The sequence below is a fragment of the Rutilus rutilus genome, assembly GCF_951802725.1.
Source record: "Rutilus rutilus genome assembly, chromosome: 18".
In the NCBI taxonomy this organism is placed as follows: Eukaryota; Metazoa; Chordata; class Actinopteri; order Cypriniformes; family Leuciscidae; genus Rutilus; species Rutilus rutilus.
The window spans coordinates 31477932-31500431 of record NC_140231.1 but is presented as its reverse complement, the minus strand read 5'-3'; the positions used below and the strand labels follow the sequence as shown (position 1 = coordinate 31500431).

The window sequence follows — 22500 nt, the reverse complement described above, 5'->3', positions numbered from 1 at the left end:
GTCTGTGTAGACACGTCCACACGTTTGATCACTTGACTGTGTGTGTGTTTGTGTCTATGATAATAGACACAAACATAGGTTTAATCATAAACCACAGTTATAATTGAAGAAGCCCTAGATGTGTGTATTCTCACACTTTACAGACAACTTGAAAAACTTGAAACAGCATAATGCTCCATAATGCAATATGTTTGAGGTGAAAGTGAATATTATTGTTATTTATTGGGCTTTAATTGGATTGTGAAAAATTGGATGTTATCATTTATTATGCAGACTGGTCGTTTCAGAGAAATTTTTGGTGAATGATCATGAAAACAACATGATTCTCTCTGGAATGACGTGCACACATGTTAGGAAAGTAAATAGTCAGTCAGTGATCCATCATGATGATGGCTGTGTGTGTGTGTGTGTGTGTGTGTGTGTGTGTGTGTGTGTGTGTGTGTGTGAGTGAGAGTACGTGAGTGTGTGTGTGTGTGTGGGGCGTGTCTGTGAGCTCTTTGTTCAAACAGCTGTTGTGAGCGAGTGTAACACACGTGGAGGATTTTACACACTCTACTGCACCAGACAACAAAGAGCGCGCGCACACACACACACACACACACACACACACACTACACCATCCCTCTGACTGTCTCTTTCTCTGCTTTTCTTTTGAAAGAAATTAATACTTTTATTCAACAAGGACAGATCAAATTTATAAAAAGTGACAGTAATGACATTTATATAATGCAAAAGATTTCTATTTCAAATAAATGCTGTTCTTTGGAACTTATCAAGAAAGAATCCTTAAAAATATATCATGGTTTCCACAAAAATATGAAGCAGAACAACTTTTTTCAACATTAATAATAATAAAGTTTCTTGAGCAGCAAATCATCATATTAGACTGATTTCTGAAGGATCATGTGACACTGAAGACTGGAGTAATGATGCTGAAAATACAGCTTTGATCACAGGAATAAATTACAGTTTAACATAGAAAACAGCTATTTTAAATAGTAATAATATTTCAGACTATTATTGTCATGATTCCCCATGTCTCTGTTTTCAAGGACTCTTATTTTGATGTTGTTTTGTCTTGATGTGCCTGTGTTCAGTTCATGAGGTTTAGTTCCTGGTTCCCTTTAGTCTCCATTATAATCTTGTTAGATTGTTCACAATCTCCCCCTCCCCTCATTCACTGTTCCCTACATTACTCCACTAATATAGTCCCCTTGACGGAGTGAATGAAAACGAGTGAGTGAATTCAGACACTGAGTGAGCTGGAAGGGCTGGGGCTTTTGCATAGTTTGTCATTTGTTTAATAATCATTTGAAACTGAGAAAACTTGTCAGCTCCAGCCGTAATAAAAAGATTTATCTTGAACTCTGCCATGGAAACTAGCATGTGTGTTTATACAGTGGCGGCTGCAGATGTAGCTCTAATTGTTGACACTAATGAGAACAGTTTGTAAAGCTGAGGCATTAATGAATGAATGAATGAACAAACGATAAAAAAAAAAAAGATATTAAACTCGACGGAGGAAATGTGGGAATTAGGTTAAACTGAAACAAGGAATGTGGTGTATAATTGTGTGAAATGTATGATGAAAATTGGCTAGCAATTACGCCAAGCAAATACCAAGAAATAGGTTGCAGCAGTTTGTCTTTCGACTACACTTGCAAAGTCCGCGATGGGACTGAGCTCGAATAGCTTCAGCGTCAGTGACTTTTTATAGTACAAAATCGCTGTCAATCAAAAGGAAATGCAGTCTTCAACTCCCATTGAAGTCAATGGACGCTGGGCTTCAATAACATGTTAACACAATAGTGCATATTTGACCATTAATTTGTTGGCATTATAGGGGAGGCCGAGCTTCCCTTGCAGTCTTAACGAAATCCCCACTGGTATAAACCTTAATGAAATAATTTAATAATCCATTATAAACGAATCTATACCTGTGTGATATTACGCTGGAGCCACGTTGGACCAGGGATGGATGATGATGCTTCTCTTCTTATCAGACGCGGGAATTCATTTGGCGTGATAGTCACAGTGCATTATGGGTATTCTCTAGCCATTTAGCGTGCATCAGTTGTACACCCTTTATTGCAGTGCATTGTGGGTTTGAATGAGTTCACTCGATAACGTCCACTATGGTTTAGTCATGTCAATTAATCATGATCACCTTTATTTCGCCTCTCATCATCCTGTGCATTTATAGCTGAGGGTATCTTCAGTTCTGTGGCTTGTGTTAACGCTTCGTGCTGCGGTTTATCCGTCGAGCGTCAAATCAAGTCAAATCGGTATGTGACAATTACTGTTTTATTTTGGATGAAATAATGAATACATAATATTCAAATGAATTAGTAATTGGAAATAAAATGTGAAGTCTCTTTTCTTGTGATTTCTCAGGTTACTGTTTGGTTTCTTCTCCTCTTCCTCTTCCTCTTGATCATTGGTTATCACCCTGAGGCTGTGAGACAGACAGACAGACAGACAGACAGACAGACAGTACTGCAGTGCTGGAAGAAGGAACTATTTTAGTGGGAATCAGACACACGAAGAACAGCTGATGAACACACACATGTTGTGTTTCTGTTCCTTTTTCTGTTAGTGTAGCTGTGCTGTTGTCATTGTTTGTGCTTCATGTGTGATGTGTATGCAGATGGAAGTTATAAAACAAAATGACATTTAGTTATGACAATAATTTCAGGTATGTGATTTTTTGTTTGTTTTTTTAAGCCCCATTCACACGTGAAGCAGCTGTAATGCTGCATATCACTAGATAGTGCAGTGGCTGGTCACTAGTAAGCATTCCTATTTCCTGGTTGCCCTAAACTGAAACAAAAAAGTTTGTGCTAGTACATTTCTATGCTAGTAATGCTAGTACATTTCACAACTAATTACAAAGAAATGGCAAGTAACACATTTGATTAAATGTGAAATATTGAAGTAGAAAAACTTAAATAGTATTTTTGGTGTCACTTTACCATAAGGTTCCATTTGTTAACATTAGTTTACACTAACAATGAAAAATACTTCTAAAGCTTGATTAATCTTAGTAATTATATTGCTTCTAGACCAATGTTATTTTTTAGATTTACTAATGTGTTATTAAAACACATTAGTAAAAAAAAAAAAAAAATTTAAATCAAAAGTTAAAATTTTAAAATTATTTAAAAACATGAACTAACAATGAACAGTTGTATTTCTAACTAACGTTAATAAAGATAAGTACTGCAACCCATGTATTGTTCATTGTTAGTTTAACTTACAAACTAACGTTATCTATTGAAAAATATTACTGTATTTTCAGTTATACTTTATTTTAAGGTGTCATTGTTACAGTGTAATTATATATTTAAGTATATTAATTAACTACATGTACTTACTATAGGGTTAGGGTAGGATTAGGGTTTGGTTGAGGGTTAGTTGCATGTAATTATGCGTAATTTACTGTTATTACTATGGTAAGTACACTCACCTAAAGGATTATTAAGAACACCTGTTCAATTTCTCATTAATGTAATTATCTAATCAACCAATCACATGGCAGTTGCTTCAATGCATTTAGGGGTGTGGTCCTGGTCAAGACAATCTCCTGAACTCCAAATTGAATGTCAGAATGGGAAAGAAAGGTGATTTTAAGCAATTTTGAGCGTGGCATGGTTGTTGGTGCCAGACGGGCCGGTCTGAGTATTTCACAATCTGCTCAGTTACTGGGATTTTCAGGCACAACCATTTCTAGGGTTTACAAAGAATGGTGTGAAAAGGGAAAAACATCCAGTATGCGGCAGTCCTGTGGGCGAAAATGCCTTGTTGATGCTAGAGGTCAGAGGAGAATGGGCCGACTGATTCAAGCTGATAGAAGAGCAACTTTGACTGAAATAACCACTCGTTACAACCGAGGTATGCAGCAAAGCATTTGTGAAGCCACAACACGCACAACCTTGAGGCGGATGGGCTACAACAGCAGAAGACCCCACCGGGTACCACTCATCTCCACTACAAATAGGAAAAAGAGGCTACAATTTGCACGAGCTCACCAAAATTGGACAGTTGAAGACTGGAAAAATGTTGCCTGGTCTGATGAGTCTCGATTTCTGTTGAGACATTCAGATGGTAGAGTCAGAATTTGGCGTAAACAGAATGAGAACATGGATCCATCATGCCTTGTTACCACTGTGCAGGCTGGTGGTGGTGGTGTAATGGTGTGGGGGATGTTTTCTTGGCACACTTTAGGCCCCTTAGTGCCAATTGGGCATCGTTTAAATGCCACGGCCTACCTGAGCATTGTTTCTGACCATGTCCATCCCTTTATGACCACCATGTACCCATCCTCTGATGGCTACTTCCAGCAGGATAATGCACCATGTCACAAAGCTCGAATCATTTCAAATTGGTTTCTTGAACATGACAATGAGTTCACTGTACTAAAATGGCCCCCACAGTCACCAGATCTCAACCCAATAGAGCATCTTTGGGATGTGGTGGAACGGGAGCTTCGTGCCCTGGATGTGCATCCCACAAATCTCCATCAACTGCAAGATGCTATCCTATCAATATGGGCCAACATTTCTAAAGAATGCTTTCAGCACCTTGTTGAATCAATGCCACGCAGAATTAAGGCAGTTCTGAAGGCGAAAGGGGGTCAAACACAGTATTAGTATGGTGTTCCTAATAATCCTTTAGGTGAGTGTACATGCAACATATGTAACCATGACACTGTAAAATAAAGTTACCATATTTTCTTGTAAAATGTACTCCAATAATCTTTATTTACAACTTCGAAAAATCATTTTATGCAGTGTAGTAATTAAGAATGTCAGTAAATAACACGCACAATTTTTTTTGCATCTTAGAAGTTATTTTGAAGAAAAATGGTTTTATATTGGTAAATATGCCTCTTTCTGCCTCTCAAACAACTTTTCTGATGATGCAATCAAAAGGAAAATGATGTTAAATAATAAAATCTCTGCCTAATTGGATCCACAATTCAATCAAATTAAGTCTTGTCGTACAGTGTCTCTCACAAAAAGTTGTTTCATTTGGAAATGCATCACGTGTTGCAAATTCTATTTGATTTCTTTAGGTTCATTTTGGAGTTTTGGAGTGTGTTCTCCAGAATTGTCAGTGTAAGTGTTGCAGTGAGTGTGCCGGCCGTCCATTAGCACACAGAGTGTGTGAGCGCCCGAGGCTGTGACTGTCCTGTCAGAGACGTTTGCTCATTTACACTTGACGTGATGTTATCCAGAGGGATGAAATTCTGCGTGAAATGAGACATATTCATTGTGACGAGCACCATTATGTGACCAGCTAATGGAAAAGCCCTAATGAGAGCAGAATTAATCTTATTTCTGGCTAAACTGATTTTTTGACTTTCTGCCAGACAGTATATTCAGCTCATTAGATTAAAGCCTCTTTTTTTGTGTTATTTCCAACATGAGCCTAATGACATTGATATTTTCATCTCATCCCATTGTGCAATTGTATAAATTAACCAATTAAGACATTTATTAATTATTATGATTTTATTATTATTATCAATTATTATTGTTGTTGTTGTTATTATTATTTATTTTAAAGACATTTACTCTTGTATAAAAAGTTTGAAAACTGTATGGTTTAAAGTCGGCATGAAACGGACATTCATCAGAGTGAAACACGCCTGGAACAAGAACAAATGTGGGCGGGGCTTGATTTTGTCTATAGGGAGTTGATTGGATGGTTGTGGTTTGCTATTGGTGGATTTAATGTGATTGACAGGTTGTCCCGCCCTTGCACCAGTAAACACATCTTCAGAGAAAAGAAGAGAGGGAGGGGAAGTTATTTTGATTCAAGATTACAAGGCACATGAATTAAAAAAATTATGTGCACGGATAAATCATTTATAATAAATACTGCAATATTCCATAAAAAAAAAACAAGAACTGTCGGTTTTGATTTTATGACTTTAAAAAAAGGTATTCAGACTAAAATTGAGCTGTAAAGTGTCTAAATCTTCTATTTAAGGTGGAACTAGTTTTGAAATAATTCCTGTGGTTGTAGTTTGCACCATGTAAACAGTGATTTATGGATATTTGACGTCTTTTGCTTGGCACCTGACCTGTATATTATAAGGATCTTAGTAAATGCTAATAACTGATGTCTACAGACCCCATGAAATCAGAATTACACTTTCGTGGATTTAAGCTATCTGTGAAGTTTCAGGTCATCTATGCTTTTACATCTACATTTATACATTTGGCTTTATCTAAAGCAACTTGCATTGCATCAGACAATGTATCTGTTCATGCATTCCCTGGGAATGTAAGCTGATGTGCTTTTTTGTGTGTGCAGATTTAGTTTTTTTTTTTAGTTTTTTTTGGGAAAATTGAGCAAAAGTATTGATGACTCATCCTGCACTATACAGATTTTTGTCCAATCAAATGCTCTCTAGACTGAGAGTGTCCCTCCCCCAAAACCACAGACCAGCAAGTAGTACATTTTCGGTAAAGGGCGATGCAAAACTTCCCGTTTCATTAGGAAATATGTCAACTCAGTAAAACCAAAATAAATTAGTGTGTGTGTGTGTGTGTGATTGTCCGCCTGCTTTGACATCAGCTGTTCAGTCTAATATGACAGTAAGACTTGATACACACTTGAGCTGAAGACGGAGGAGGAGAAAACACAGAAAGAATTGGAGGTCACCACATCAGATAAACAGGATTAGAAGCGTGAGAACTTTCATCATCAGTAGATTCAGATGGACAGCTTTAATGAGATCCATGACCTCTACTGACTTCACTTTGATCGTCTGTCAATGTCTCTCTTGAGTGTTTACACACACATGCACACACACACACACACACCTACATTCTCTAAAGTGTCTGAGGAATATATGTGGAACAGTAACAAAAAGTATCCTATAAGCATGGTACTTTTGAAAGAAGCCTCTTTTGCTCACCAAAGCTGCATTTATTTAATAAAAAAAAAAAGTAATATCATTAAAATTCAAAATAACTGTTTGCTTTTTGAATATATTGTAAAATGTCATTTATTCCTGTGATCAAAGCTGAATTTTCAGCGTCACATGATCCTTCAGAAATCATTCTAATATGATGATTTGCTGCTCAAGAAACATTTTTTATTATTATTAATGTTGAAAACAGTTATGATGCAGTGGAAACCGTGATTTATTTATTTTTTCTTGTTCTTTTTTTTCAGGATTCTTTGAAAAGAAAGTTCAAAAGAACAACATATATTTGACATGGAAATTGTAAATGAGTATACATTTCTTAAACTGATAATTTTTTTTACCTGTAGTGTATGTGTATTAGAACTGTGTGTTTTTTATGGTAGAGTTCTGACCATTATGAACTGAGAAACAAATGATCTGACCCACTGGTTTGGCACTCTGAAATCTGCTAGATCAGCCAAATGCTAATATATCAACTGCGTTCTATAATACAGAGAATAAAGAGAGAAACCCCAGCACTGTTGCTATCAATATCATTATGTATTGTGCATGGATAAGGATAACAGCTTTTCTATAATCTAGAAGTAGTTGCCTACATGGGGTATTTTCTGTGCAATTTCTTGTGATTTTTCTGGTGGGAGTGTAAAAATGCATCAATGCATTGTACTGCATTAGTCTTACAATTAAAAGTCAGCGTTTCATTGGAGGAATTTAACCGTATGTTTCATTTTGAGTTTGATTTATGTGAGAGAAATAATTTGTACAATTTATTTTGTGTAATCAGATTAATTAGTAATTTTTTTTTGCTATTTTCTTTGTGATTTCTAGTGGTCAACTGATAATTATTATTTTTTTGGATGCTGCCAAGACCAATATATTGCTGATATATTTATATATATATATATATATAAATGAATATGGAGTGAGAAATGCCTCATTATTTTAACTAGATTTTTTCTTGCTTTAAACATTTCTTATCTAGCTTGCTACTGTTTGGTAATAATTAGACTTTCTGATTAAAATATAGATTCAATATTGTAGATTGAATAAGGCTGATTAATATCAAGATTTATTTGAGTGTCAGATCTCTGGTTGCTTTAGTGCTCTATGTTTGGCATCATGATGAATTTTTAAACAAAGGATCAATTGACAGATCACGGGTGGCACAAAGAACAGTTGCTTAAACCGAGTAAATCATCTTAAATATGAGCAGATCTCGAGTGTGTGTTGTTCTGAATGTGTAGTGTAAGATGGTGCTGCTCCAGTTGTAAATCCTCTTTGCTTGGCCAATATTCAAGTAGTGACTTAAGACCAGATTAAAGCCTCTCTCACTCTCTCTCACTCTCTCTCACCTGGCCGTAAGCAGGGCCCATCATCTCACCGACCCAGAGCGATGGTCATGCAAATCCCAGAGGAGCACTTGAGTAATTGTACTTTTGTTACTTTAGTTGCTTGGTACTGTAATTGAGCCTTTTTTGGGGGGAATTCGTACTTTAAAGGGTTAGTTCACCCAAAAATGAAAATTCTGTCAGTAATTACTCACCCTCATGTTGTTCCAACCCCGTAAGACCTTCGTTCATCTTCGGAACACAAATTAAGATATTTTTGATGAAATCTGAGAGCTGGCTCACTCCTCCATAGGCTTCTAGGTGACCGAAACTTGCTGGCCCAGAAAAGTTATTAAAGAGATCGTTAATATAGTCCAAGTGACTCCAGTGGCTCAATCTTAAGTATATCAAGCGACGAGAATACTTTTTGTGCGCAAAAACAAACAAAAATAACGACTTTATTCCACTATTCATTTCCTTCTCTCTGGGCCTCAAGTTAGTTCACGTAGTTTTTTTGCGCAGGCGCGTCTGTGTTGTACCGCCGCGCTTCAGGCAACCTGAGTCCGAGTCCCAACTCGTGGACCTTTCCTGTCCACTCTATATTGTCCTATCATAATAAAGGCAAAAATAAAAAAAAATTTAAATGATTTTTTTTTGCAAAAAAATTGCCTTTTGATTAAAATTAAATATAATTTACTACATATATACATACATGCATGCATACACACACACACACACACAGAGAGAGAGAGAGAGAGAGAGAGAGAGAGAGAGAGAGAGAGAGAGAGAGAGAGAGAGAGAGAGAGAGAGAGAGAAGAGAGAAGAGAGAGAGAGAGAGAGAGAGAGAGAGAGAGAGAGAGAGAGAGAAGAGAGAGAGAGAGAGAGAGAGAGAGAGAGAGATTTTTTATTTTAGTGTCATTTTTATATTTAGTGTGTGTATATAACCTATATATGAAGACTTCAGATGCAAAAGCCTCTAAGTGCCATCTGAAATTTTCTTCTAAAATGATCATTTTTATCAAGCTTGTATGTTTATGTTCAGGTATTTCACTTTAATGGCAATGAAAATGACCTATTAATTGTCATTAAAGTGAAATTACTGAACCTAAATATACAAGTTTGGTAAAAAATGCTAATTTTAGAAGAAAATTTCAGATGGCATTTAGAGGCTTTTGCATCTGAAGTCTTCATATACACTGCCGTTCATAAGTTTGGGGTCGCTAAGATTTTTAATGTTTTTAAAAGAGTCTCTTCTGCTCAGCAAAGCTGCGTTTATTTGATTAAAAATACAGTAAAAATTGTGAAATATTATTCCAATGTAAATCGGCTGTTTTCTATGTGAATATATATAGTAAAGTGTAACTTATTTCTGTGATCAAAGCTGTATTTTCAGCATCATTACTCCAGTCTTCAGTGTCACATGATCCTTCAGAAATCAGTCTAATATGATTATTTGATGATCAAGAAACATTTATGATTATCAATGTTGAAACCAGTTCATATTTCTGTGGAAACCGCCATACATTTTATTTTTCAGGATTCTTTGATGAATAGAAAGTTCAAAAGAACATAATATATCTGAAATAGAATCTTTTGTAACATTATAAATGTCTTTACTGCCTATATATATATATATATGGCTGCATTTATTTGATAGAAAAAAACCCGTAAAAACAGTAATATTGTGAAATATTATTATAATTTAAAATGACTGTTTTCTATGTATTCACATAATATGTTAAATTAATATATTCCTGTGATCAAAGCTGAATTTTCAGCATCATTACTCCAGTCTTCAGTGTCACATGATCCTTCAGAAATCATTCTAATATGATGATTTGCTGCTCAACAAACATTTCTGATTAATATCAATATCGAAAACAGTTGTGCAGCTTCATATTTTTGTGGAAACTGATACGTTTTTTCCCACATGATAGAAAGTTCTAAAGAACAGCATTTATTTGAAATATAAATCTTTTGTCTTTATACATTTTTTGTAACATTGTATCTTTACTGTCACTTTGATCCGTTTAATGCATCCTTTATGCATAAAAGTATTCAGTTCTTTCAAAAAGTAAAAAATCTAACTGACCCCAATCTTTTTGACTGTATATAGTACTATATAACAATAATATAATAGTATAAGAGTAAAGAAAGTGAGAGCAGAAACAGATTGAGGGTTAAAGATGAGAGGAGAGACAGATGGACTGGTAAAGCAGAAGCAGACAGGACTTGATGAGTTAGACTGGTGATGCGGCTGAACTGCGGCTGAGCTGCGGCGTCACAGTCTGAGTGAGTCTCAGTCGGGGGTCGATGACACTGATCTGCACTGAAAGCATGAGCAGCCAATGACATCTCACAGTCCTGCCTGTCAACAAGCAATATGTTTATTCTCTGAGGCTGCTGGACATGTTGAGAAGTTGTGATTATCTTGCGTTCAAAAGTTTTGGTCACTTCAGAATGATTTAAAATTTTTCATTTTTACATTTTAAAATGCTTAACATACCATTAACAGCTGTCACACATTTTTATGTCATAAAAAATAAAATGTCAATGTTTTGCTTAATGTTGCTTAACTTTATATAATAAAAGTAATTGCGAATTAACATAAGTATATTATTTAAAATGTATATTGTCCATTTGATATGTCAATTCACATTATTATTCAGATTACTAACAATTTCCTTTTTGTGTTTGCCCCGCCCACAGCTCCCCCCTCCCCCCACTGTGGGCTGGTTGCCATGGAGAGCTCATCGGTAGCATCAGCGTCGTCAGAGGCGGGAAGCACTCGCTCGCAGGAGATCGAGGAGCTGGAGCGCTTCATCGACAGCTACGTGCTCGAGTACCAGGTGCAGGGACTCCTGAGCGACAAGACCGAAACAGAGCAGGATGTGGACAAGATCCAGTCCCACACCTCACAGGTACAACAGACCCCGTCCTGCACCTCACAGGTACAACAGACTCCGTCCCGCACCTCACGGGTACAACAGACCCCGTCCCACACCTCACAGGTACAACAGACCCCGTCCCGCACCTCACTGGTACAACAGACCTGTCCCGCACAGACCCCGTCCCGCACCTCACAGGTACAACAGACCCCGTCCTGCACCTCACAGGTACAACAGATCCCGTCCCGCACCTCACTGGTAAAACAGACCCCGTCCCGCACCTCACAGGTACAACAGACCCCGTCCCACACCTCACTGGTACAACAGACCTGTCCCGCACAGACCCCGTCCCGCACCTCACAGGTACAACAGATCCCGTCCCGCACCTCACAGGTACAACAGACCCCGTCCCACACCTCACTGGTAAAACAGACCCCGTCCCGCACCTCACGGGTACAACAGACCCCGTCCCACACCTCACTGGTACAACAGACCCCGTCCCACACCTCACAGGTACAACAGACTCCGTCCCGCACCTCACGGGTACAACAGACCCCGTCCCACACCTCACAGGTACAACAGACCCCGTCCCGCACCTCACTGGTACAACAGACCTGTCCCGCACAGACCCCGTCCCGCACCTCACAGGTACAACAGACTCCGTCCCGCACCTCACGGGTACAACAGACCCCGTCCCGCACCTCACTGGTACAACAGACCTGTCCCGCACAGACCCCGTCCCGCACCTCACTGGTAAAACAGACCCCGTCCCGCACCTCACAGGTACAACAGACTCCGTCCCACACCTCACAGGTACAACAGACCCCGTCCCGCACCTCACTGGTACAACAGACCTGTCCCGCACAGACCCCGTCCCGCACCTCACTGGTAAAACAGACCCCGTCCCGCACCTCACGGGTACAACACACCCAGTCCCGCACCTCACGGGTACAACAGACCCCGTCCCACGCCTCACAGGTACAACAGACCCCGTCCCGCACCTCACTGGTACAACAGACCCCGTCCCGCACCTCACTGGTACAACAGACCTGTCCCGCGCAGACCCCGTCCCACACCTCACTGGTACAACAGACCCCGTCCCACACCTCACTGGTACAACAGACCCCGTCCCGCACCTCACTGGTAAAACAGACCCCGTCCCACACCTCACTGGTACAACAGACCCTGTCCCACGCCTCACAGGTACAACAGACCCCGTCCCACGCCTCACTGGTACAACAGACCCCGTCCCACACCTCACGGGTAAAACAGACCCCGTCCCACACCTCACGGGTAAAACAGACCCCGTCCCACACCTCACGGGTACAACAGACCCCGTCCCACACCTCACGGGTACAACAGACCCCGTCCCACACCTCACAGGTACAACAGACCCCGTCCCGCACCTCACTGGTACAACAGACCTGTCCCGCACAGACCCCGTCCCGCACCTCACAGGTACAACAGACCCCGTCCCACACCTCACTGGTAAAACAGACCCCGTCCCGCACCTCACGGGTACAACAGACCCCGTCCCACGCCTCACAGGTACAACAGACCCCGTCCCGCACCTCACGGGTACAACACACCCAGTCCCGCACCTCACGGGTACAACAGACCCCGTCCCACGCCTCACAGGTACAACAGACCCCGTCCCACACCTCACTGGTACAACAGACCCCGTCCCGCACCTCACTGGTACAACAGACCCCGTCCCACGCCTCACAGGTACAACAGACTCCGTCCCGCACCTCACGGGTACAACAGACCCCGTCCCACACCTCACTGGTACAACAGACCCCGTCCCGCACCTCACTGGTACAACAGACCTGTCCCGCACAGACCCCGTCCCGCACCTCACAGGTACAACAGACCCCGTCCCACACTTCACTGGTAAAACAGACCCCGTCCCGCACCTCACGGGTACAACACACCCAGTCCCGCACCTCACGGGTACAACAGACCCCGTCCCACGCCTCACAGGTACAACAGACCCCGTCCCGCACCTCACTGGTACAACAGACCCCGTCCCGCACCTCACTGGTACAACAGACCTGTCCCACACCTCACTGGTACAACAGACCCCGTCCCACACCTCACTGGTACAACAGACCCCGTCCCACGCCTCACAGGTACAACAGACCCCGTCCCGCACCTCACTGGTAAAACAGACCCCGTCCCACACCTCACTGGTACAACAGACCCCGTCCCACGCCTCACTCACAGGTACAACAGACCCCATCCCGCACCTCACTGGTACAACAGACCCCGTCCCGCACCTCACTGGTACAACAGACCCCGTCCCGCACCTCACTGGTAAAACAGACCCCGTCCCACACCTCACAGGTACAACAGACCCCGTCCCGCACCTCACTGGTACAACAGACCCCGTCCCGCACCTCACTGGTACAACAGACCCCGTCCCACGCCTCACTGGTACAACAGACCCCGTCCCGCACCTCACTGGTAAAACAGACCCCGTCCCACACCTCACGGGTACGACAGACCCCGTCCCGCACCTCACTGGTACAACAGACCCCGTCCCGCACCTCACTGGTACAACAGACCCCGTCCCACGCCTCACAGGTAAAACAGACCCCGTCCCGCACCTCACGGGTACAACAGACCCCGTCCCACACCTCACTGGTACAACAGACCCCGTCCCGCACCTCACGGGTACAACAGACCCCGTCCCACGCCTCACAGGTACAACAGACCCCGTCCCACGCCTCACAGGTACGACAGACCCCGTCCCACACCTCACAGGTACAACAGACCCCGTCCCGCACCTCACGGGTACAACAGACCCCGTCCCATATATATATAGTTTACTTATTTGTGACAATATAAACAATCACTCTCTCTCTGTCTTTCTCTGTATATGTCTCTCTCTCGCAGTGGACAGAAAACTGCAGTGATAAGATTGATGGGAGCTGGTCGTCCTCACGGGACAGGGGCTCGTCCAAACCAGTGAGTTTTCGTGTGTGTGTGTGTGTGTGTGTGTGTGTGTGTGTGTGTGTGTGTGTGTGTGTATGTGTGTGTATGTATGCATCTGATCCATAACTATTCTGTAACACCCTGTCCACACCCAACACAAGCTGCTCGTCAGAAGACACAGCATTTGTGTTGAAGATGTGTAGAAACTAGGGCTGTCAAACTATACATTTTTTTTTATCTAATTAATTAGATGATGAGCCGATTAATTAATAAAATTAATTGCAAATTAATCACACTTCAAATTTGTCTGAGAAATTACCCCCAAAACATAATTTAGTGAGTTGTTTAGGGAAATGAATGAATCTCTAGGTTTTCATCAAAAGATCAAACTAGCGCTTACTGCTTACTGCAGTGTGTAACAAAATACAAGTGTGCATTGCATACTTGTTGCCATAAGGGGAGCTATATAGTAAAAAAAATATGAGATGGGAATAAAAATATTTTAGCTGTTTTACATTGTTTCACAAAAGCTTTACATTTGATTGTAAAACTTTTGAGGTTTTTGAGAGAATGCAAAACTTTTGCAAGCAAATGCAAAAGCAAATATATTATGTAATTTACCTCCCATTTCATCATCATCTCCTCTCAGGGTCTCTGTTCTGTAGCATGCGAGTCAGTTTCTAGTCATTTTTCTCTTTCATCCCAAGTACTGGTGATAGTTTGAGAATTTTGTTGAGGAAAGGCCTCTTCACGCCAAGAACATTAACTATGGCCTTGTCCCAAATGGATCCCTAAGCCCTCGCGATGCTTTTGTGAAATAATGCCACTTTGACCCTTCTGAAACCTAAAATGGCAAATGGGACACCCTATGGTCATGTGGACACACACACGGTGGCCATTGAAAGTCCACAGGACTGTAAGTGCACATGAAGTGTGCCATTTTGGAACGACACACCATTGCACTGTTTATTATAAGCATGCTGTCTCTTTAAATGCTCAAGATCGTTAGAGCAGGATGGATTCTGATTGGCTGTCAGTGTTTTTATAGTTCATTAGTTGGGAAAAAATTGTTCTGAAAGTGATTCCGACGATATCTTCCCCCTGTGCCATTATGGTTATAGCTGTGGTGTGGACTCTGCTATTATATGCTATATATATCTGCTATATATGATTTTTAAAACTATATCTTTTTTTGTTATCATCCTTGGTGTGAATGAGCCTTAAAAAGGACCTATTATGCCCTGATCTATATAGAATGACATTGTGTGTCATTATATAGATCAGTGCTATGCCCTTTTTCAAAGTCTTAGTTTTGTTTCTGGACTTTATTAGTTTTCATGCATCATTATTTTCCTCATATTCTCCATTGTTGCAGCTCGTCTCTTCCCAGTCTGTCAGTAACGCTCTGTTTAGTTCCTGTCTCTATGAAGCCCCTCCTTCTGAAAAGCACACTGTGCTCTGATTGGTCGGCTGGAGCAGTGTGTTGTGATTGGTCAACCTCTTCGACTTTGTTTGGGAAATGTTCCGCCCCTTACCATAACCACGAGTTTCAACACACTACTAACTAACTCGCCCCGGCCCCGCCCCTTTATTCATTCTGCGTATTAATTATTTAAATGAGGAGTATTGTGACGGGTTTGTTCGTTTCAGGGAGTTCAGAAACACTGACACTGATATAGAGGAGAACTCTTTGTAACTTTGCAGAGCTTTTTCATGCTCAAACAGCAACATTACACACTGAAGAAAGTTAAACATGTGAAAAAGCATAATAAAACCTCTTTAAGAGCTCTAAGAGAAGGTTTCTGTGCACTCACGCACAAACTGTCTAGATTTTCCAGACTGATGCATCACTGGGTTCTGAATGTTCCCTCCATAGTGACACTGGAGCAGACTAAAGCTGTCAGCCATATGGTTAATTTGTGTGTACATTAAATATTAAAGACGATACATGACACACATGAGAAGGTTAGATGTGTGTGTGTGTGTGTGTGTGTGTGCGTGTGTGTGTGTTTGTGCGTGAGAGAGAGAGAGCATTGTGAATGACACAGTGCCAGTATTGTGCTCTGAGGTCACTGCTCTGAGGTCACTGAGGTTGTGTGTGAAAGCCCTAAATCCTGTGTCACGTGCTTCGGTTCTGCACATGCTCAGTAGCGTCTGGTGAACTGGTGCCTGTTTTGACTGAATTGAAATCTCATTTGACTTCCTCAACATAATTTTTTTTTTTTTTTTTTGTATCATTACATTTTGTTTAGTTCACAAGCTTTGTGTTTGTGGTTACGCTTGATTTAGTGGCTTTTGATATTTGCTATATTGTTGCTTTCCTAAATTATAAGTTTGTCCTTTTCAGTGTAGTTTTCATTTATTTATTTATTTTATCTGTAGTTTTTTCTAGATTCAATTTAGTTTTTCTACATATTTAGTTTTTAATTGTAGTGTCAGCATTTTCCAGTTTCCAGAGTTAATGTAAGAGAAACTCAGTGTTTCTCAGTGTGGGAACATGTTGCTAATGTTAAGTTGTGCTTATTTTTGTCATTTGATTTAATTCTGGACTCATGAAAAAAAAAAAATTGTAAAAAAAAATTACAATTAATTTTATTTATTAATTTTATTTCACCAAATGAAAATGTTTTGTTTTTGTTAAAACTGGCAGACCATAATAGTAATCTTTCTTATTTAGTTTTTTTTTGTGTGTAATTTTTATATATTTATTTAATAATAATAATAATTATTATTATTATTATTATTATTATTATAGAAATAATGAGATATAATCACAAAATTTTGGCCAAATGGTACAGTTTTACAAACTAGCACATCAAACTTCGGTCAGCTTGAAAAGATTGCTTTTTAAATGTATCCTGTAGATGTTGGATGATTTAGTGAATGTATCTGAATGAATCTTCTTCTCTCTCAGGACGATTGGGAGCACAGTAGTAATGGCAGCACCGGCTCTAGACCCAGTTCAGGTTCTCGACCCGGTTCTGGTTCTAGATCAGACAGCAGAGGACGAAACAACCAGTTCAGAGCTCCAGCAAAGGTGAGATTAAACGACACGCATGCACTGACTCACTTTCTACATTGGATTCTACCTTTTTAAACTGTCACAATGTTTCTGCATTTGGACTGTGTGTGTTTTAGAATGGAAACAAGGACTGTTCTTTGGACATCCTGGGAACGGACATTTGGGCTGCAAACCTGGACTGTCATGGGTAAGATTCATACACACACGAAAAATAAATCTAGCGGTGTAAATAATGACATATCATAGCAGGGCTGCATGATAAACTAAAATATAACCATAATCGTGATATGTAAAGGCTGCGATTTAATTAAAAATAATATATGCACTGTGTGTTCCAAAGTGAAACGTGGCACTGTGTTCATTTCCACGTTTTTAGTGTTTCCAAGCGTCTCGGTTCACAGTAAACGCTGCGTCAACATGAACTGCATCTCTGCATCTGTCACTTGTAATGTGCATTTAAAAACGCAACATGCGCCTTCTTCCCATACCCTTCTTCCCATACTCTTCTTCTCATACTCTTCTTCCCATACTCTTCTTCCCATACTCTTCTTCTCATACTCTTCTTCCCATACTCTTCTTCCCATACTCTTCTTCTCATACTCTTCTTCCCATACTCTTCTTCTCATACTCTTCTCATACTCTTCTTCCCATACCCTTCTTCCCATACTCTTCTTCTCATACTCTTCTTCCCATACTCTTCTTCCCATACTCTTCTTCCCATACTCTTCTTCTCATACTCTTCTCATACTCTTCTTCTCATACCCTTCTTCCCATACTCTTCTTCTCATACTCTTCTTCCCATACTCTTCTTCTCATACCCTTCTTCCCATACTCTTCTTCTCATACTCTTCTTCTCATACTCTTCTTCCCATACTCTTCTTCCCATACCCTTCTTCTCATACTCTTCTTCTCATACTCTTCTTCCCATACTCTTCTTCTCATACTCTTCTTCCCATACTCTTCTTCTCATACTCTTCTCATACTCTTCTTCTCATACCCTTCTTCCCATACTCTTCTTCTCATACTCTTCTTCTCATACTCTTCTTCCCATACCCTTCTTCTCATACTCTTCTTCTCATACTCTTCTTCCCATACTCTTCTTCCCATACTCTTCTTCCCATACCCTTCCTCTCATACCCTTCTTCCCATACTCTTCTTCCCATACTCTTCTTCCCATACTCTTCTTCCCATACTCTTCTTCCCATACCCTTCTTCTCATACCCTTCTTCCCATACTCTTCTTCCCATACCCTTCTTCCCATACCCTTCTTCTCATACCCTTCTTCCCATACTCTTCTTCCCATACCCTTCTTCTCATACTCTTCTTCCCATACTTCTTCTCATACCCTTCTTCTCATACTCTTCTTCCCATACTTTTCTTCCCATACTCTTCTTCCCATACCCTTCTTCCCATACTCTTCTTCCCATACTTTTCTTCCCATACCCTTCTTCCCATACTCTTCTTCCCATACCCTTCTTCCCATACTCTTCTTCCCATACTCTTCTTCCCATACTCTTCTTCCCATACTCTTCTTCTCATACTCTTCTTCCCATACTCTTCTTCCCATACTCTTCTTCTCATACTCTTCTTCCCATACTTTTCTTCCCATACTCTTCTTCCCATACCCTTCTTCCCATACCCTTCTTCCCATACTCTTCTTCTCATACTCTTCTTCCCATACTTTTCTTCCCATACCCTTCTTCCCATACTCTTCTTCCCATACCCTTCTTCCCATACTCTTCTTCCCATACTCTTCTTCCCATACTCTTCTTCCCATACTCTTCTTCCCATACTCTTCTTCCCATACCCTTCTTCCCATACCCTTCTTCCCATACTCTTCTTCTCATACTCTTCTTCCCATACTTTTCTTCCCATACCCTTCTTCCCATACTCTTCTTCCCATACCCTTCTTCCCATACTCTTCTTCCCATACTCTTCTTCCCATACTCTTCTTCCCATACTCTTCTTCTCATACTCTTCTTCCCATACTCTTCTTCCCATACTCTTCTTCTCATACTCTTCTTCCCATACTCTTCTTCCCATACTCTTCTTCTCATACTCTTCTTCCCATACTTTTCTTCCCATACCCTTCTTCCCATACTCTTCTTCCCATACCCTTCTTCCCATACTCTTCTTCCCATACTCTTCTTCCCATACTCTTCTTCTCATACTCTTCTTCCCATACTCTTCTTCCCATACTCTTCTTCTCATACTCTTCTTCCCATACTCAATTTGTATTTAGTAATTTAGTTACGCCACGATAATCCATTCAGAGCTCCATATTCCCTTTCAAAACGAGCTCTGAGTTTGTTTTAATTTATTCAGTGGATTTTATGAAGAATGTGCCTGAGCTAATTAGCATCTCCACAGTGACTAGCATATCAGTGTATCTAGAGTTTCATGAGGTTGAATGAGCATGTCATCAAAATCGTCATGATGCATTTTCTGTAATTAAAATAAACTAGTGATTTTAGGGTAGAATATGACCTAGTTCAAGTGTAAATATATAGTTGGTATAGTCAAGGATTCCTACGGGTGTGTGATTTTGAGTGGTTTGTGTTCACAGAGGCGCTACGTGGGACATGCAGCCGGAGAAACTGGATTTCTCACAGTTTCACAGGAGGGCGTACAGAGGCACACCGAAACACCTCCCGCACATTGACCGAGAAGGGTGAGAGAGACGCTCCTCTCAACAACACTGACCTGAGATCAGACGCATACAGTCTGAAGCATCTCACATGAACACAGGGCTGCCGGCGGAGCCACAGTCACACTTATATTAGTTTCTTTTGACATGTAAATCTGCATGTGAGGGAGTTTTGAATGTTGGAGTTCACACAATACTAGTGTAATGTTCAGTATTGTTGTCGTGCTGTAATGGGGTGTGGCCGTGTGTTTGTGTGGCGCTCTGCTCACTACTGACCTCTGCTGGATGAAGGCTGTCAGTGCCAAATGCATGCGTTGAGGGAGTTTAACACAGTAATGCCTTCTGTGTCATATTTGATATACACACATTTCTAAGGCCTCTAAATGATCAACATGATCAACTATCTAAAATGATAGTTTAGACTTTTTTATTTAGCAAGAAAAAGGCCTTTTAGGATAATTGTAAAAACGTCCTTTTGCTGGTTTTATAAAGTAAATGCAAGAATAACGTTTGTATTGGTAGTAATATTTTAAGTAGAACACTTACTGGACTGATGCAACTTAGCTTTACTTGATTATCCATACTTTTTTTAATCATGTTAAAATGTTATGAGCTCCAAATTCTCACTATATCATACTATAGGAGCCATAAAAGCTAAAATATGATACTCAACAAAAACACACCTGCAGATTTTGTCGTATTTTGTCTTTTTTTTTTTTTTTTTTTTTTTTTGCCTATTATTTAATATGTCAGGCTTTACAGGTTTAAGATGTTATGAACACTTTAAATGTAAAAGTCTTAATGCCCCAAAAACAATCATTATACATAATAGTTAATATATTTAATTATTTGATGCTTCTATGTGTTCAAAAATGAAAAGCAAAAACAAGCCGTCGTTTTGTCATGTCTGTCTGTTCACAGGATGATAAAGGGCAAATTCGAGGATGATGATGATGATGATGATGATGATGGTATTGACCTGGAAAACATGGAGAAATTCCTGCCCAGTCTGCCGGTAAGAAACTCTTGCTCAAGTTTCCTGATAGAAGACGAACTCGAGGATGAGTGTTAAATGATCTCTGCTGCAGGTCACTTATTCTGAACTCAGAACACAGTTTTAGATCTCGTGTGTGTGTGTGTGTGTGTGTGTGTGTGTGTGTGTGTGTGTGTGTGTGTGTGTGTGTGTGTGTGTGTGTGTGTGTGTGTGTGTGTGTGTGTGTGTGTGTGTGTGTGTGTGTGTGTGTGTGTGTGTGTGTGTGTGTGTGTGTGTGTGTGTGTGTGTGTGTGTGTGTGTGTGTGTGTGTGTGTGTGTGTGTGTGTGTGTGTGTGTGTGTGTGTGTGTGTGTGTGTGTGTGTGTGTGTGTGTGTGTGTGTGTGTGTGTGTGTGTGTGTGTGTGTGAGAGAGAGAGTGTGTGTGAGAGAGTGTGTGTGTGTGTGTGTGAGTGTGAGAGAGAGAGAACAGAAGCTCCCTCTGGTGTCCAGACACTGAAAGTGGTTTTATTTTAACTGATCCGACACTGACATCTAGTGGTGACGTCACAGTACGACTGTGTGTGTGTGTTACTGTAGGATGGTCATTTCTGCACAGTGATGTGTTGTTTACACTGAGAAGGATCTAGTTAGTGTTAGTGAGTCGTCTACTTCGAGCTAAACTGAGTTTGTCTACATTCAGACACAGAATTAAGTGTTTTAATACTGTTCTTCTCGAATAGTGTGTGAGATCATGAAGTTGCTACAGCAGTTTATAAATGTATGAACATGAAAGTGCATGAATTATAAATTAAGGTGATTTTAGTTTAAACTGCAAATCAGTACTATCTGCATTTTAATGTTCGTATTTTTATGTTAACAATAAATATAGATGTATTTAAAAATAATAATAATAATAATAATAATAACAATAAAAATGACAAAAACAAATAGCAAAATTACTAAAAGTTTCAAATTAACAGAAAATATAAAATAAAAACGAATTAAAAATGTTAAAAACTATAATAGTATGTCAGTGATGGTGAAGTAATGCTGTAGTTTGTTTCTGCTCGTCGGCGCCATCTAGTGCTTTCATGATGACATCACTAATGAAGCAGAGCTTTCTTTCTTTCTTTCTTTCTATCTTTCTTTCTTTCTTTCTTTCTTTCTATCTTTCTTTCTTTCTTTCTTTCTTTCTTTCTTTCTTTCTTTCTTTCTTTCTTTCTTTCTTTCTGCACCCGTCTGTCCAGCCAGCGTGATGTGGCAGGTCAGAGGTCATCCGCAGGCACAGACATGTGTGTGTGTGTGTGTGTTATGTGTGTGTCTGTCTGTCTGTCTGTTACGCGGTGCTGGCAGACAGGGTGGAGTGTGTGTGATGCCAACCATTGTTCTTACTCGTCTTTCTCCTTGTTCTCTGTGATTGTGTTCGTTTACTTGTTGTTGGATGTTAAAATTGGAGCGTGGACGAAAATGATATTGGAGTAAACTTGAGAAACCATAGCAAATATCATTTGTGTTCCTGTTTCCTGCAACAGCGAAGTCAGAAGAGAACGATGTTAAATGTACTGAGCCCAAACTTTTGAATGCTAGTGAAAATGACATGCATATATATACACACTTAACTAGGTTTATTATAATAATTATTATGGAAAATCATCATCACGGTCCATAAAACAGTGTGAGGAACACAGATGTCAGCCAATCAGAACAGAGCTCATTTACATACATGACTGACAGATGTTTATTATGAGTCTGAGTGTTAAGAATCT

The 22500-nt window shown here is 40.3% G+C and overlaps 1 protein-coding gene across 2 annotated transcripts in view; it reads left to right on the top strand.

Moving 5' to 3' along the window:
* The window catches only part of ctif (CBP80/20-dependent translation initiation factor), a 71027-nt gene that overhangs the window by 6770 nt on the left and 41757 nt on the right, over window positions 1-22500 (top strand). For both annotated transcript variants that reach the window (XM_084388205.1, XM_084388204.1), the window contains exons 2-7: window positions 10978-11189; window positions 14055-14126; window positions 17008-17130; window positions 17232-17302; window positions 19682-19786; window positions 20684-20777. In XM_084388205.1, the coding sequence (XP_084244331.1) occupies window positions 11010-11189; window positions 14055-14126; window positions 17008-17130; window positions 17232-17302; window positions 19682-19786; window positions 20684-20777 (645 nt within the window). In that variant the 5' untranslated portion in view covers window positions 10978-11009. The remainder of the gene's footprint in view (window positions 1-10977; window positions 11190-14054; window positions 14127-17007; window positions 17131-17231; window positions 17303-19681; window positions 19787-20683; window positions 20778-22500) is intronic.